This window comes from Primulina eburnea, chromosome 15 (assembly GCF_022965805.1).
Source record: "Primulina eburnea isolate SZY01 chromosome 15, ASM2296580v1, whole genome shotgun sequence".
Classification (NCBI taxonomy): Eukaryota; Viridiplantae; Streptophyta; class Magnoliopsida; order Lamiales; family Gesneriaceae; genus Primulina; species Primulina eburnea.
Genome location: NC_133115.1, coordinates 5,897,470 through 5,915,831, shown reverse-complemented (window position 1 = coordinate 5,915,831; position 18,362 = coordinate 5,897,470). Strand labels below are relative to the sequence as shown.

The following is an 18,362-nucleotide window of genomic DNA, read 5'->3' as shown; positions in this document are numbered from 1 at the left end:
TATGGATGACACCTCGAGTTCCACTAACCAAGATATCTTCCACCTATGTAGACATGCAAATTGGACTTATTAATTTTTTTTAACGGCATGCAGCTTATATATGCATATAGAAAAATATAAATTACAATGGAGGGATAGTACCATTTTCTTTGATTAGTTTGAAATCAAGCGAGTTTCGATTGGATTCCACTAAACGATCAGTATCGATTGGTACAGAATGATATATTAAGTTGGTTTGTGGTGATACATGGATCGGTATCGAGTTTTGTTAATGGTCTGCTTGTTGCTTATCTAATTTTAACTCCTAAGAATTGGATATTTATAACGTGTTGTAGTGGTTGAGCTTAAGATGATTTCGAGTCGGTGGTTCTTCTTGTTGGACACGCACATAATTAATGAAGTTGGAATCAGACAAAATCAATTAATTTTTATGTATTTGATTCATCTTTAATTTGTTTGTAATCTGTCAATTAGCATTGCACAAGCTATAGGTATGTAAGCTCAGACGATGTCAGTTGTTCTTGAAATGTTCTTCATCGAACTGCTAACGATAAACTATTGGGATACCATTACTTGCATATTATATTGCTTAAAAAGATCTCAAGCAACAATCCAGAAATACGATTTAAACATATCCAAAAATGTTATGTTAGCAATAATTTTTTTTTAAAAAAAACATAGACTTGTTTTCTTCCTCCAAAGCATTCTGTGACCATGATCTGTAACAGCACAAAAACAAATTTAATTGGAGGATTAGAGTTTGCGTGGTGCTAAAGTTTATGAAATAGATAGCAAATGCGGATAATACCTGATTTGGTATCTTGAGTGGTCGAAACTCAACATCCATCAATCTTTCCAGCAATCTTGGGCCAATATTTCCCTTTGTCTTTTAACAAAACAATGTTGCATCCCTCAGTATCTAACTCTGATAGAAAAGGTAAGCTCATCGGAGCAACATCATTTAATTTGTCGCATTTGAACATTGTAAGCCGATGAAGAAGTGGGAAGTGTATCATGCTCTCCTCACTTCTAGCAGACCATTTCTCCAATTCTGAAATATGCTCAAATCTCAGAGTTTCGAGCCTTTGAAATGGGACATCGGTTTCCCTCCCATAAAACTCGGTTCCAATGCATTTGATTCTTGGCATGCCTCCAATATGCACGTGTTTGAGCTCTGGCAGCAATCCTAAAGGCGGTAAAGATGTGCACTCAGTACAGTTGCTAAGAGACAAACTTGACAATTTTGCATACAATGGATCCCCAATCCAATCCGGGAAGTTAACACCTTTGTACGACTCAATCTTGAGTTTTCTTAAATTATAATGAGGCTCTAGCTTGTCTATGACATCTTCGTGACTTATACCTTGGGAATTAACAGGGTCAGTACTTCCCCACGACAATTGCAGATCTTCAATTTCGCTCTTGTACCAAAGACCAGCCTCTCTTGCATCGTCAAGATTTGCAACGTTTTGCAACTCAAAAATGGCAAAAGTACCTCTTAAATGCTTCAGCCACCTCAATTCCTTGAGTCCAAAATTACCAACTCCACCCAAAATGATTTTAGGCAATATCTGGAGACGCAACAGTCTACTGATTTCGACCGGCAAATCTTTCAGTCGATCAGTATTAGAGATATCAAGATGGCATAAGTTAGATAGATCCCCTAAGGTCGACGGAAGCTTGTGGATTAAACGACAATCACTTAGAGACAAAAATTCCAAAGACAATAGACCACTTACAGAAGGTGGCAACGTAACAATTAGTGTCTCGGATAGGTTAAGGTAGCGTAAAAGTATCAAGTTGCAAATGGAACTCGGCAGCTCAGTGATGGAATAGCCGCTTAACGATAAAGTTCTCAAGCTGTGCAATCTTGGTATCATTTCGACTAAAATCCTATTAGATAAGTGGAAAGGAGGTGAAGATAGCGAATTTTGTACTGGCATTGGCAAGAACGTTCTCAAACCTTTAATTTGTCGGAAGCCCTCAAATTCAAGTAAATGTTCACATTCATGACCAAGGAAAGAAGCATGCCGAATCTTCTTGGGTAATTGGTGATCCTGATCAGTGTCCAATTTATCATCCAAACAGTAGCACACTCCTCCCGAAACAATATGAGCCAATTCACTTATAAGATCATGCATTACAAATTTTGAATCTCTGCCACTTTTTCTTTGGAAAAAGGATCTTGATAGCAGCTCGTTGAAGTACTTATGACCCAAGTCTTTCTTGTTTTTTCGTTCATTTGGAACATCAAGAAAACCTTCTCCCATCCATAAATGTACAAGCTCATTTTGATCAAATTCATAATCCTTTGGAAAAACCGAGCAATATGCAAATGGAAACCTCAAATGTGAAGGAAGATGGTGATAACTCAATCTTAAAATGGGAAGAATATTTTCTTTCGATAACCTCCATATCTTGCTACTTAGAACATCTTTCCATTCGCCTTTGCTATTCTTAGAGCGTAAAACTCCACCAACTACCTGTAAGAATGTAATGCGTTAGTTATATTGATTGTATTTTGGGTAGATATACAACGATACAAGAGATGATTGGGCACAAAACTACAAAGAATCATATAAAAATACTCCTAATTATCTGCTATGATTGACTGTATGTGATAACAAGGGATTGAAATTGCCTAACATAGTGCTAATAATTTAAAGTAGATGGATACAAGACCCATTGATTGACTACCAATATTTTGAAGATTATTGACAGCTGATTTGATGGAATTCATTCTACAATACCTTTGCCGCCAAAGGTAAGCCTTTACACATATTCGCTAATTCTCGAACAACTTGTAAATGGGAATTCTCCTGGAATGATATCTGAGCATGTTGAGCCAGTATGGATTGACATTCTTCATCGGTTAATAACTTCATGTGGTAGGCAGATTGAGGAGAGGCTACCACTGATCCAACACGATGACTGCGAGTTGTAACTATGATTTTGCTTCCGGACAGCCCAAAACTCAAATGGCTGCATAGATCATGCAACTCCACATAGTTCTCGTTCCAAACATCATCTAAAACAATAAAAAACTTAATATTCACTATCTTCTCGTGCAGATCTAATTGAAGATTGGCTAAATCCATGTCCCAATTACCACTCACTTTAGTGACCGCTTGGTGAATTTGTTTGGTGATCTTCAACACATCAAATTCCTGGGAGACATGAACCCAAACCCTCACACCAAAGTTTCTCTTCACGTCTTCATCGTTATAAAGCAGTTGGGCAAGAGCCGTTTTCCCAATACCGCCCATTCCAACAATTGGAATGACACTGAAATTCTTAGTGCTCGACTCAACCCTGAGTAAAATTTCTTTTACAGCTTTCTTATCTTCATCTCTCCCATAAACATCATATTCCATAAACTGAGAAGTGCTTTCCGACCTCATTACTCCTGATCGACTGGACAGCCCACCAAAGTTTCTCAAATTCCAATCACTCCATTTTTTAGAGATGCTATTCAGTTTTTTTCTGATGTCTTTTATAGTGGACACCAGCCTGCGATTCGATACCAGTGCCCTGGGCGTGAAATTGCTGCAAGTAAGAATCAGTTTCCGCACCATACTATTCTTAGTATGCTGGATCCCCTTTTTCACATCTTGAATCAAAGCTAGGGTGGTGAATTCATCCACTACATCCTCCAAGTCATAGGCCAAATCTCTTAGCTCCTCTAACCGTATGTTTACGGGTTTAGCATCCTCAAGCACGTGAGCAACAAGCAAAAGGGACATCCACATCTCCTTGAAATCGCAATCGACTGTCAGGCGGCGGGCTAAGTCCATCGCAGCACCATCGCTCAATTTCTGAAGCAGTACCTCAAGATGTGGTCCAAGGAATAGCTTGTCCACAGCCATTTTCTTGATTGTTCCTGAGTCACAACGTGCGGAGATTCAAGAATCACGAAGATCAATCTGTTTTCTAAAAAAAAAGTAACAAAAACAAAGCATCACGAATCGCCTCTTCTCACACAAAGATGGGATTTTTTTTAGTGGTAAAAACTTTGAACAAATATCCCATTAGAATCTCGAGTCGAAGCAATTCAATCCGATACGGTTATATTTTTTGAAATCAGATCAAAATCTATAAAATCTCGGATCATCCGCTGATCAATCATAAATCGTAATTATTGACAGAATAAATGAAATTTACAACAGGTACTTGAATTGGGTTTATTTTATCGTACTCATGTGGGCAATGCTCCAATGATATGATGGATGGTCAAGATTTGCTAATGCATATATAGGACCTACTTTTTTAAAAAAAAATGTATGTGTGACAAGATGTTACCCGTTGAAATGAAATAAAGATAGTACCCACATAAGTAGGATCTCATCTACGCTTGAATTACTACTACGAACATAAATTACTCACAAGTTTGTCGACAATATGCTGTCTTCCTTTTTATAAAATTTTTGCTATATAAAATATGGGGTGACTTGAGGAGATTTTTAGTAGGATAAGAAGAATAATTATAGAATTAAATATTTTGGTGTTCTCGAAAATAGTTATTTTAAAAGTCTCACATTTAATAATATAAAATAATAATATAGATAATATAGATAATCATGCCATAAATTAAGGACAATGATATGAATAAAGATCATGAGATAATTAATTATTTGAATTATTGTGGTAACATCCGAAACAATAGTAATAATATCTTTAATATATTGAGAATCTTATAATTTAATTAAATATATTAGATACTAAAAGATATTAATACAATGAGATTTTAGAATACAAAATTTAAGAGATTTGATCTATCTAGAATTTGAAATTAAATAACATTTTTTACCAGAAAAATCATCGGCCATCTCTTTGAAATAGACTTGAAGATTGTTGTTTCATTTTTAATAACATTAAGGTTTTTTTAAATTAAAAAATTTAGAAAAACAAAAATTTAAAATAAAAAAAAAATATTTGACGGATAAAGATTGAGAATCTTTTCTCAGCAAAAAAATGTGCATCTTTAATTTTATACTAGCTACTCTGCACACGCGGTGCGTGTGTGTACAATTTTTTTTTATAATTATTTATGGACTAAAATGAAATTTGACAAATTATCGAGGTACTAAAGTGCTATTTGAATAATTGTAATAAAAAAAATGTTTTTTGAAATAAAAAAAAAACAAAAATATAATTTTGATATCAAATAGGGGCAAAATAGGGAAACCAAAAAACAGACCAAAGACACCAAAAACAGTTATTCTAATATGCTTAAACTTAATAAATAGTAAAAGATATACACACGTAAGACATGCACCTAAAAATTCGCATGTTTAGATTTCTCACTTAATTAATTAATATTTTTTTTTTACTTCATTAGTTATGATCTACAAATTATTTAATTATTTTTATGATTTACTAAATTAGATTCTTATAACATTTTTTATGGAATAAAAGCAGGCATATTTTTTTCTGTCCATTAAAATGACAAAATTGATCATTATAAAAGGTTCTTGCACACACGCGCGCGCGCACACACACACACACACACACATATATATATATATATATATATTGCGTGCTTGTGCAGTTGGAATAATTATTTAAACATGATAATTTTTGTTATTTTCTAATTAATAAATTTTAATAATATTTTTAAGAGTTATGTAGCCCTCTAAGAATTTATAATTATAGATATAAATATTTCTTGATTGTTCCTGAGTGGATTCAAGAATCATGAAAATCAATCTGTTTAAAAAAATAAAAGGATACAAACAAATGTTTATATCGCTAAATACCATGTGATTTGTATTAAAATTTTAATAATTTATTAATATATATAATTATTAAAATAAATAATAAAATCAAAAATTATTTACTCTAAATTTATCGAAATTAAAAATATAACATATATATATATATATCATGAAATAAATTAAGGACCATAATATGTATAAAGATCATGAGATAATTAATTATTTGAATTAGTGTGCTAATATCCGGAAACAATATTAATAATATCTTTAATATATCGAGAATCTTACTATTTAATTAAATATATATTAGATATCTAAATGATATTAATAGAATGAGATTATAAAATAATTTTTTTTAGAGATTTGATCTATCTAGAATTTGAAATTTTAAAAAATAACTTTTTTTACCAGAAAAATAGTCGGTCATCTCTTTGAAGACAAAAACTTGTGTGAGACGGTCTCATGGATCGTATTTTGTGATGCAGATCTCTTATTTGGGTCATCCATGAAAAAATATTACTTTTTATGTTAAGAATATTACTTTTTATTGTGAATATCGGTAGATTAGACCCGTCTCACAGATAAATATTCGTGAAACCGTCTCACAAAAGACCTACTCCTCTTTGAAATAAAATTGAAGAAGTTTTTTTCATTTTTTAAATAACATGAAGCTTTTTTTAATTTAAAAAATTAGAAAAACAAAAAAATAAAAATAAAAATAAAATAAAAAATTGACAACCAAAGATTGAGAATCTTTTCTCAACAAAAAAATGCGCATCTTTAATTTTATATATATACAAGTAAGTCGTCATGCACCTAATAATTCATATGTTTAGATTTCTCACTTAATTAATTAATATTTTTATTTTTTCAAGTCATTAGTTATGATCAACAAATTATTTAATTATTTGATAATTTACTAAATTAGATTCATATAACATTTTTTAGACAAGAACTTGTGTGAGACGGTCTCACGGGTCGTAGTTGCGAGACGGATCTCTTATTTGGGTTATCCATGAAAAAGTAGTACTTTTTATGTTAATAGTATCACTTTTTGTTGTGAATATCGGTAGGGTTGACCCGTCTCATTGATTAAGATCCGTGAGACGGTTTCACATGAGACCCACTCCATTTTTTATGGAATAAAAGCAGTCATATTTTTGTGTATCCGTTAAAATGACGAAGTTGATCACTATTAAAGGTTCTGCACACACGCGCGCACACACATATATAAACAAAAACTTATGTGAGACGGTCTCACGGGTCGTATCTGTGAGACAGATCTCTTATTTGGGTTACCCATGCAAAAATATTACTTTTATGCTAAAAATATTACTTTTTATTATGAATATAGGTAGGGTTGACCCGTCTCACAGATTATGATCCGTGAGACGGTCTCACATGAAACCTACATTAATACCATTTTTCATGTGTTGCGTGCTTGTGCTGTTGGAATAATTATTTAACCATGATAATTTTTTTTTTCAAATTAATAAATTTTAATAGTATTTTTTAAGAGTTATGTAGCCAGCTAAAAATTTAGAAGTATAGATATAAAAAATACTTTTAATAATTTATAAGATTTGAAAAATGGATAATGTTCACCATAAGTATTTACTTTAAAGCCCTTATGATAATATAATATTAGTAGGTACACGCGTAACGTATGTAATATAATACACAAATATTATATATGACATGAACATAATAGTAATTTTTTTAAAAGTATTTATATATAAATGGGGATTAATCTTAAAAATTAAATATCCCAAAATATATATTTTTGTGACGTCTCCGACTTGTTATCAATGCTTGTGCAACAATTTAATGCAAAAAATGTGGAATACTCTTTTTTCTTGTAAAAACATTGTTAGGTTGAGAAACATAAGCAATTTTGATTTTGATGATGATAAATTTTTTATTATATTTATAACATATTTATTTAAGTGTAAAGTTGATATCTCAAGTTGGAAACCGTAACTCGAAATCAACCAAACTGAAAATCTGGCGAGCTTCAATGTTTAGATGATATCTCTCATAAGTCGATGATGCAAAAGACAAGCCGCCAAAATGAAGGAATAAAAAAAACTCAATTTTACACAAGTCATATTTCACAACAGCTCAGTTGGTTCAAAAGTTATCTTGGCGAAATATTAGTCACAAGATTGAGCTGATGATAACAGAAACAACAATCAGTTTGAATGGAGCAGTTATAGTATTTTGGTCATATCTTTCAGCTCAGTTGTTCAAAATGAAACTATTCAATAAGTATTACAAAGCTAAGATAACGATCTAAAATCATATTCATAAGGAAAATTCTGAATCAGAGCAGAAGAAGATGATAATCCACGATAAAGTTGTTGGTTCTGCAAAAAATGAAGAACAAATTCCTGATTGTTAAGAGCCTAATCTTTATCATACGAACTTGGAATTAAGTTATTCCTAATTCCATTGAAAGCTAAGAGAAATGAGTACACTTTCCATGAAAATGTTCAGAAATGCGAATTTGATCATTACAATGTCAGAATCCATACACAACATTTCCAAACGGTCATATTCTCGTGTCTAGTGTATATATCACTATTGGAGACTATACATACAACATATTGAAGATTAAATACAATCTTTGGAAGATGATTCAAAGTATAGGCTGCTTACATGAAGAAATTAGCTAAAATGATAGCAAATCCAAGTGTGAAGATACATTTGATATATACGTACACTGTAAAAATCCTCGCACACAATCACTCACACATATATATGAGAGTTAAGCTTCGAAGTTTAATTGTGTGAGTTTTCACACAAAAACATTAAAGACTGTGTTTGTATTATTGGCATAAGATACGTTAAACATTATGCGGGTTGTGAGGTTGCGTTTTACAATCGAGTGTGTTAGAAATTTCAATTAGACAATGGATAAGTCGTAAGTTGAATATTTATACAAGGATTTGTATAAATCAAAGTTTTCTAGTGAGTCCTTCCTAGGTGGAAGAAGGGGTGACATAGGAGTTGTTAATCTTCGAACATTTGTAAACAAATTCGTCTCTATTTATTTATTACATTTTATTATTGCTACTTTTTTTAAGATATATTGTCGATGTATTTTATATGTTGTTCAACCCAATATTGCATATCAAGTATTTGATAAAATACTTCAAACAAAAATATCTTTATACATTCAACTTACATATATTTTAAATACTTTTCAAAATGTTAAATCGATTTTTGTATGAATTATTTTGAGTGTCTTCCGCTTGTTTTGAAAATCAAAGTCGATTTAGTTTTTGTTTGTACAATATTTCAAGAACCGAGCTATTGTAGTAGCTATTGTAGTTCAATGATTATCTCCCAAACAATTCTATCAATTTGTATCAGAGATGGCTATTCTTGAAAGAACATTTTAAATTTATTTTGATATTCGAAATTCGAAATTACATATTTTTCTAACATATATGCCAAGTTGAATTTTCGAGCAGCTTGCAACAATCGTGGGAAAAATGGAATAACTTTTTGAAAGTAAAACAGCTTTTGCATTGCAAACTATAATCGTAGAGGATTATAGTGGTGTAAAATTTATAGCATGGTCATGCTCGAGGAAAAGAAGTTTATTCATTTAAGTCAGATCATGTGTGTTATCACATAAAATAGACTAAGGAGAAATTTGGTTAGCCGTCCCTCTAATTTTATCATTTCAGATTTTTCAAAAATATAAGGGGAGAAATAATTATAATTTTAAGGGGGGATATAAAGTTTGTGCCTAAATTGTTTTGAAAATATGATTTTTTTTTATTCACATAAAAATGATGAGAAATATGTTAGATGAAATCATTGCTTGTGATCATAAAAAATGGGATATTATTGAGTTGAAAACACAGTCAATCTTGATTTTGATGATGACAAAATTTTTTTGTGTTTCTAACATATTTTACTCAAGTGTGAAGTTGCTATCTCAAGTTGGAAACTGAAATTCGAAATCAACCAAACTGAAAACCTGGTGAGCTGCAAGGTTTCGATGATATCCCACAACTCAGTGATATAAATTAAAAGATGCAAAAAAAAAACTAAATATAAAACACAATTCATATTTCACAACAGCTTTGTTGTTTCGAATATAGGCGAAATATTAATCGCAAGATTGAGAGGAGGATGAGAGGTACCGGTGGCTGAAGATATTCTCCACAAATGTGGTACCGGTTCTTTATCCACCATCTTTGGAGAACCTTCAGTGACAATAACAACTATATTTTCCTTCAGAATCTTTATTGGACCATCAATGATGGCATATCATATTTCATCATCCCGAGCGACAAGTATGCCTGCATACAAATTTTTCAATTATCATCTTGAGCGGCTAAGTGTGTTTGCATACAAATTTTCTAGTAACCATAATTTTCCTTTGAGAACATTGTAATCTTGTAATAGATGACAATTGAGTGTGTGTGTGTGTGTAGTAGAGAAAAGAAAACCTCTATGATGTCACTTGTTAAGATAGAGTTAAAGTTTAAAGGGAGGGGGTGAGTAAATTTTTTAAAAATTTTCTCTAAATCACTGAATTTAATATAACCGGTCTTGATAGTGTTTGCTATAAAGACCTATTATATATATATATATATATATATATATATATATATATATATATATATATATATATATATATATATATATATAAGACCAGATAAGTAATTGCGGTAGATTAAATGACACATAATATATGGAAGTTGAAGGCGAAAATCCTTCTATGTCTCACCTTGTTTCACTTATGAATGAATTCGCTAGAAGCGGGGGCGTATCCAAGATTTTAAAATAGGGTGGGCTGGACATTGAAAATGTAAATATTATTTAATATATTTTAAAAATTTTTTTTTTGTATTTTGTATAATATGAACTAGATAAATTTTAAAAATCATCTTAAGATTTTAATATATTAAGATACATGATAAATATCATTTATAATAATGAATTCATGGTAAAGTAAGTAAAAAAATTGAATGTACATATGACATTATTCATTCAAATAATTTAGTTATATATTTATGTATGCATATATTATAATATATATATATAAAATAATGTAAAATTAGAATGAATAAATATATAAATTAAGATAACTACATAGATATCGAATAAGCTCAAATGCTAGATTATTTAAAACTCATATAAATCCATATATAAAAATTTTGCTCAATGACTAAAATTCTTAAAATACATAACTATATATATATTAATCGCGAGACTAGGCTGGGCTAAAGCCCACCCTAGCCCCTATTGAAGCTATGCCCCTGGCTAGAAGACTTTGGTTTTACAAGTCCTTTATAACAAACCATTTCAACCTCAAGTCTTATCAACGACCTAAATTGAAACTCCTGATATTTTTTACAATGGTTGAGATCCTTAGTAAAACAACCAAAAAACCACAAAGATAACAAAAGAATGAATCCTAAGATTCAAAGTATTTGCAACTTCTCAAGCTGTCTTTAGTAGAAAACGACGGTCGAGTATTTGTCTTAAACTCTGAATGATCCTTGTAGATTTAATAATATCTTGAAGAGAAAGCTGTTGAGCAGTGTAGGATATATATGAGAAGTGTGCTCAGAAGTCTTTGAGTATGCAAGATATTTGAATTTTTTCTTCCAGTGCGTTTCTTCTTTTTCTTGTATCTTTTGAATCTTGGCTTGCATTCTCTATGTTTAGTACTGGAATCTTTTTTTTTTTTCGTCCAACGACTCTTTGTACTATAGACAGACAATACGGACACATCATTGCCATGTGTTGGAGCTTTCATTAAGTTCTCTTTGATGTCTTTCATGCTTTTGCGCCTTTAAAGTCAACTTTATACAAAAATTTTCAGATTGCAGACTGATGGAATAATTGTTAGATGGGAGTTTGTAGGATTTATACTATATTTTTATTTTAAGCTATCGAATGATTTGTTGACTTGCACAAATATCAAGAACTCTGTCCAACTGTGAATTACTTTAATACTTATGTGAGTGGTCCGTTTGAGTGACAAGTTTATCTCATAATAGTGTGAATAATCAATGGAGTGGTTGAGTAGTTTTACCGGTAGACAGACTAAGTATCCTGCGACCATTTACCTAACTCTTGAATCCGATAGCATGTTGCTCGAGTATCGTGAATACACGAAACATTGTAGCTTGTTCTAATACAATGAATTATTGTTTGTTATCAGCAAAATCAATGGATCTAACAAAGAAAATAATTTTTAATCTGTCATTTATAATTTTCATTTCACGGCAAAGAATTAAAAATATAAAAATTATAGATAATGTTTAGAAAATATAATTCGAGTATATGAAAAATAAAAAAAAAATCTTTTTTTTTTTAATGTTACATTCTGTATATTATAGATAATTATTATCTCTATGATAATATTCAAAATCAGTTTATTAATAAATGAAATTTCATATTAAAGACCATTCAATAATAATTAAAACTTTGAATTATAATTATTGAAAATTATGAAATAAAAAATTAATAGGTAGAAAAACTATCGGTCTTTCTATCCAAAATTCATAACGATGAAGGCATGTAGACTATTTTATGGTAACATTTGCAACTTCTCATAAATTTCTCATTTGTCACTTAATACTTAGCGATAAAAATTTACTTATTTCTTCTCTTAAGAATCAACTAAACTGCTAAAATAAATTATTTGGACTTGAGCTTTGGTGACAACAAAGTTCATATGGTCCATACAACTTATTAGAATCAAGTTCCTCAAATCAAACCCTATGCATATTCATTATGTATTTTAGTTTTAAATATAAAATCATTCGTGTTCATTTTTTATTAGCTAATGTGTCCTAATGTTTCAAGAATATCTTCTTGTTTTTCAAGGATTTCTCTAATTTTATGTAGTACATAATATAATTGATTGCCATAGTTCGATACATTCTTTTGGATCTCTCTAAAATCTCCGGATAATTTAGATGAATCCGAGACTGTTTACAAGAACCTATTACATGGAATCCTAAGTTTACTTTAGGACTATGATATGGTTCCTCTTTGCTCTTGTAAATATTTCGAAGTATTGTCATAAGTCATGTAAATCTTTTATCTTGAAACATATGTTCGGATCTATAATTTTTTGAGAAAATCTTTTCTTCAAATATTTAATTACACAATAATAATAACATTATATGTTTAAAATAATTTTACCTTTTACTCTGATATCATTTTTGGCTCAGTTATAAAATCAAAGATATTTTTGATCATTTTGTCTAAATTAGAGAGTTCGAACTAAAATTTTATTCTAAGTAAATCATAAATTGAACCCAGAATTATCATTTAATTTACACTTACGCACACATTATATTATATTTTATTTGCATAATAAATTTAAATTCAAATATATATTTAGTAGTTGTCGAATTCAGCTGAAGCCCAAATCTAAACACTTCCAAAAGCCATGATTTATGTAGGCGGGGTTCCATATGCTCCTGACTCTCAGGTATTCTTTCACATTTCAATCTTCATATATTGAGTAATGGTTAAGCTATGTGGTTCGGCTACGAAATTGTTGATGGGTTCTTGAATATAAACGTGTTTACTTAACTGAGAACTCAAATGTTAGTGCTTGGGTTCGTTTTCTTTTGTTTTTTTGGGTGGGGATTGTTTATTTTCTAATTTTTGAGAGATACCTAGCAAAATTAACCTAGTCAAACTTTTTGATGGGCGTGATTAACGAAAAACGAGGTAAGATGTGGAGTGTGTTTGATCAAGGAATGGGAGTGGATTTTTCTGTTCTCCTAGAATCCATGATCAGTTCGTAGTACAAGGTGAGACAAGAAGGGCAGATGAACTTAACTACTACAAGTTAAAGATCATCTTTATTTTTTTTGCTCAGATAGTCACTAAATAGTATAACCAAGATTTGAGATGGTTTGTTCCTTTTGGATTTAATTTCAACACTTCTTATCAAGACAGGGTATGGATGATTTGATTGCTTTGATGAAGCATCCAGCTTTGGTGTCTGCCTCAAACGCCTTTAAATCTATACCTGAGAGGAAGATCTCAGTTGATGAAAATCGTAGTTCCGAAGTTTCAAGAAGTTGTAAATGGGTCTACCTTTTCCAAAGGGAATTTGCAACTGTTGACCCTGCGCTGGTGGATGTATGTTTTTATCTCTCTACTTGGCTTCTCAAATAGGATGCTCTAAATGTTTTCCTTTAAGATTTGACATAAAATGTTGAAATATCTGGCAGTGCACAATCATCCTCATACCTTTGTTTTCTACTTCTTTTCCTGCTATTTTGTTTGTTTCAATGTCTTTGTCTGGATATTTTCTCTTTTTCTTCAGGCTGTGGTGTAACTTTTTTGACAAGGGAAAATGAGATATTTATGAAATATGAATGACTTGAAAGTGTCAACTCTTCAAAATGACACATGATGCAGTCCAAAATTATCTTTTATCTTTATGCAGGACATTTTTTAGATATTAAATCATCTCAAACAAACCAAAAAAACAGGGATTAACAAAATTAAGATGAAAGAAGGATTGATTCAATTAGAAAGCTAATATGAGAGATATTCTCAGCCAAGGATTGAATTGCAAGAAGAAAGACACTCCTTCCTACACTAACTCAAGCTAGTAAACTGACTGAACAACGTGAATTTGTGCCCTCTAACCAACTCTCCGCCCTCTTTCTTTTTCCTCCTCCATCCCTATTTCTAATGTATTCGGCATTCTCTAAGCTCAATGTATTTTCTAGGCCCAATATATCTAAGCCCGTAATAATATACTTTACCAGCCCAAATGTCAGGCAGATACGTGTCTTGCAGGATATGTGTCTTGCAGATTGTAATCAGAATATCACATCCTTGTGGTGGGAGCGTGATGCTCTAATATTCCAAGATTTTTCGAACTTCGTGATGTTGTGGTTATAAACCATTAGTTAGGAGGTTTAACTTTTGCCACCTTCCACTACCTAAAACCCTGTGGCTTAATCCCATAAAATTGAATTCTATTAATAGTACAAGAGCTTTTGAACTACACGTGTTTTTTTTGGTGAAAGTTTATCTGTTCAGTGTTTCCCAAGAAATTGGACAATTCATATGCCCTTCACCTGTCCATTTTGATTTATCAGGTGATTAATAGCCAGTATCAGCATCCATATGTCCTGTCTGGCTTATTCCTTTTCCTGGAGTGGGAGTGGATTGTTTAAAAAAATGAATTTGATTACTTACTACGCTCAATCTCCTTCTTATCTTTTCTTCTGCACTTTGTGAATTCCTTTGTGCTGAGAATAGTAAGTAGTGAACGAAAAATTGGTTCTATATCAGTTACAATATTGTATTCAGAGCAGAAATGTTTTGTTATTATATAGATTAATTAATCTTTTTTAGAACATTTGCCAATGATTTCAATTTCCATCTTTTGGCAACGCTCAATATTTCACATGCCTCTAATGTTCGAGTTTTTCTTTAAAATGCTCGTCATTTTACAGTTTTCACCATAAATTTTTTTAGCACAATTGTCTCACTTTGATAAATCTAAAATTTGCTTGCAATATTTCTTTATCCCAAGCTAATAGGTACTGATGATGCCACAACTTGTGTAGGGATTGTAATACGGAATCGAGAAAAAGGAATGTAAGTTCAATATGCTGTATAATTGAAACTTTTGAACTCCAGTGGCATGGTTTCATATCTTATGACTTTATTGCAGGATATCTGTTGCTCATATGGATTTTCCTGATGTTGTTGATATTGGCCTCTGTCAGATGTTATCTTTACTTTCTGATCATGATTCTGATTCTCTCCTGGATGTATGATATTTAGCTTTGCTTATAATTGTTGTTATAACTCATTTGAAATCTAGGTCCTTCCCTAGGTTTAACTTGTGCATCATCACGTTCCGTGCAGGTGCATCTGGTTGGTGGCTTTGATGATATCTCGTCTCAAGTATGGAGCATCCCCAGTATTAATGTGCTTATTGCTTCTCAGATAAGGATTTTTAGTTTATATTTTTTAACTTTTGTGCAGTATTCTGATCATTCTACAAAAAGTCGCACCAAGTTGGAAGGATATTCCTATCCTTTATGTACCAAGATAATCGAAAGCTTGAGGAATAGGAACGAGAAGTTTGATATTCGAACCCTCCATGTTCTTGGTCATAATACGAGATGGGATTCTGAAGGAATTGCATACCCCATTTTCCAAGGATTTGTGGTATCTTCAACTTTTAAAAATCTTTCCCCGCATTAAAAGTTGGTCTAAGGTTCAATGGAGTGCAAATGTGTTGTACCAAGTAAATACCCCTCATATTTTGATACGTGAGGTCAAATTTGCATTTTCGTGAGTAGATCAAAGCTCTAAAATGTTATATCTCGGACTCGACTTCCGAATTAATTATAGTTTGATCGTGATGTTCGAGCTTCATTTCAATTTAAATATAGCAGAAGCGCCTCGTTGGGAGATCATTTAATATTTTTTACATATTTAATACACCGATAAATAAATATAATAAAGCTTTTGAGCATCATGTGAGCAACTGAACAAATTAATATACAAAATTTCAAAGCAGATTTTCCCTAAAAAATTTTGAATGCAGATCAAATATCATTGAAGCTAACACAAAAGGATCTCAAGCCTACAAGGTTCATTGGAACTCCCATCTGTATACTCATTGTGGCGCAAAGGATCGTCTGTTTTCATATCTATGGATAATATGTCGTCCTTGGAGTTCCGTAAAATAGTTTTGCAGTGACAGCTTATTTCATTCATTCTTCTTGCTGCAGGTGGAAACCAACTCGGGAAAAATAGTCCCTGCCAGCTTTGATAGAACGTCGAGATGCCCTGATGAAATTATTCGTAGTATACGAGTGAGTGCCTGGTTTGAGGATCCTAATTGGACAGGCAGATTATTGGAGACTTACGACACTGAAACCGATTGTTTCGTCATCGCTCCATGTGCTTGGTAAAGACTTTGATCTCGGACTGTTTTATTTCTATTGGATGAAAACAATATCAAAATCAATTTGGTTGTAAAAAGCAGGAAAAGGTTGGCTTCTCTATTGTACTGACACTTGTAAACCTGATGCTGGACAAGATTAATATTTTATTAGGATTAGATTTTATCAGTATTCTACTTAGATGAGAACTCTTAGTATTTTAATTACATTATCATATTTTAATGGCATTAGCATTAGTATTTTGGTAATAATAGGATTCTTGGTATTAATAGGACTCTTGGTATCCTTCTTGGTTTAGGACTAGAATTGATAGTCTATTTAAGCATCATATGTGTATCCAAAACATACATTCAGCATTAATAATATTTCAGTTTCATATTATTTTCTGTCAATTGAGTGAGTTTTATTGTTTCGTTTGAAACACCCCTTCCGCTGCACCACTTACCTAGCCTCAACTTCTATTGAAGATTAATTTTTAAGGTTGTATTTCTTTTTTTGAAGGACAATTTGGCAATCACGGGCTGCATTAGCAAGGCAATATCTTTCAGATACAGAAATACTACTTACATGTTCATCTTCACCTTCGGCTGAGGGTCCTCATTTTGTGGATGATATTAAAAGGTAACCACTGATTTACACATCTTATGCATCCATATCTGTTGATTTGTGTGCATAGTAACTTCACCGGTAGTGTTATCTGTAGTATATAGGATGGTGACACTGTTACAAGTATTTGATCTTAAAATTGTTATAAGCGTTGAGATGTCGGATTTGATCCACAGTTGGAATAATCATAGGTGATTGTTATATCTGCGTTGCAACCTGTTTGTGACAAAACCAACCATCGACATGTGACACCTTGCATCATCATTACTGGTTATAGCCTTTAATGTCACGACAATGCACTCAAATGCTAGCTCAGTATAATCTTGTGTACCTTCATGTCAATGAAAACACACTTGCCTAGACAGGTTCTTTTCGCAGCAAAAGACCTGGATAGTGCAAAGTCATCAAAAGTAACATGGGACACCATCCTAGCAACTCGGCGTAAATAGTACCTTCCCCATGACAAAAAATTTATTCCTGTCAATATCTATGCTTATAATGTATGGTACGTTAATGCTAGACTCCTTTTTTGTCTCCAGAAAGTGGGACTACTTGATCCGACACCCAGATTGGAGAGAAGCTTTTCCTTCAAAGCAGGCTCGAGTTTTTCAGAGGAATGCAGATGGTAGCTGGGTAAAAGTTTAAACTGTGAAGATAATATAGGAAGTCGCTTAACAGTATGGAACATACATCTATTCGAATTCTGTTGAAGCATGGAATTTGTGGCGTTTGATGCATAGTTCAAACATATATGGCTCGTTGTCCGCATAGTATACGTTACTTTCATTGTGATTATGAACTCGCTATATAGTCGGAAGTTCCAAACGAATCAAGATAAATAAATTAAAAAAAACAGTCTTTTTGATTTCTTGGCTCTCTATTTCCTAATTTTATTGTAGAATTACAATTGAAATAAAATGGGTAGTTATTGGGTTTGAGATTCGAAATTTTCAAAGTTTTTTTGACGGTTGTTTGTATAACTGCGTTCTCGCTCGTTTGGTCTGTTTTGCATTTTTCAAAATTGCAGAAAATCTCTCATTCGGTAGGATGATAAACGTAGTGAAAACATTGTTTGTGGGGACTGTAAGTCCATAATAAATTAATCTGT

At 32.0% G+C, this 18,362-nt stretch overlaps 2 protein-coding genes across 8 annotated transcripts; one reads left to right on the top strand and one right to left on the bottom strand.

Annotated features, from left to right (window-relative positions):
* Positions 1–583: 583 nt before the first annotated feature.
* LOC140814391 (putative disease resistance RPP13-like protein 1) lies at positions 584–4,415 on the bottom strand. Of its 5 annotated transcripts, none has more exons than XM_073173345.1 (3): positions 2,751–4,113; positions 809–2,483; positions 584–719 (listed from the first exon to the last, which is right to left on the bottom strand). In XM_073173345.1, exons 1-2 carry the CDS (start codon positions 3,864–3,866, stop codon positions 837–839), a joined length of 2,763 nt encoding a protein of 920 aa, XP_073029446.1. In that variant the 5' UTR covers positions 3,867–4,113; the 3' UTR covers positions 584–719; positions 809–836. The 5 variants fall into 5 exon arrangements, with proteins under 5 accessions (XP_073029446.1, XP_073029447.1, XP_073029448.1 ...); XM_073173346.1 differs by lacking the exon at positions 584–719 and adding an exon at positions 4,384–4,415 and having other exon boundaries at positions 771–2,483; positions 2,751–3,930; XM_073173347.1 differs by lacking the exon at positions 584–719 and adding an exon at positions 4,384–4,415 and having other exon boundaries at positions 771–2,483; positions 2,751–3,880.
* An 8,683-nt stretch (positions 4,416–13,098) lies between these two features.
* LOC140814585 (protein N-terminal asparagine amidohydrolase) lies at positions 13,099–18,022 on the top strand. 3 transcript variants are annotated; one of them, XM_073173610.1, is made up of 9 exons: positions 13,099–13,185; positions 13,662–13,847; positions 15,262–15,326; positions 15,403–15,502; positions 15,600–15,638; positions 15,720–15,905; positions 16,475–16,653; positions 17,150–17,269; positions 17,794–18,022. In XM_073173610.1, the coding sequence occupies exons 1-9, from the start codon at positions 13,144–13,146 to the stop codon at positions 17,897–17,899; spliced, it is 1,023 nt and encodes a 340-aa protein (XP_073029711.1). In that variant the 5' UTR covers positions 13,099–13,143; the 3' UTR covers positions 17,900–18,022. The 3 variants fall into 3 exon arrangements, with proteins under 3 accessions (XP_073029711.1, XP_073029713.1, XP_073029714.1); XM_073173612.1 differs by having other exon boundaries at positions 13,658–13,847; XM_073173613.1 differs by lacking the exon at positions 13,099–13,185 and adding an exon at positions 13,223–13,513.
* Positions 18,023–18,362: the final 340 nt, after the last annotated feature.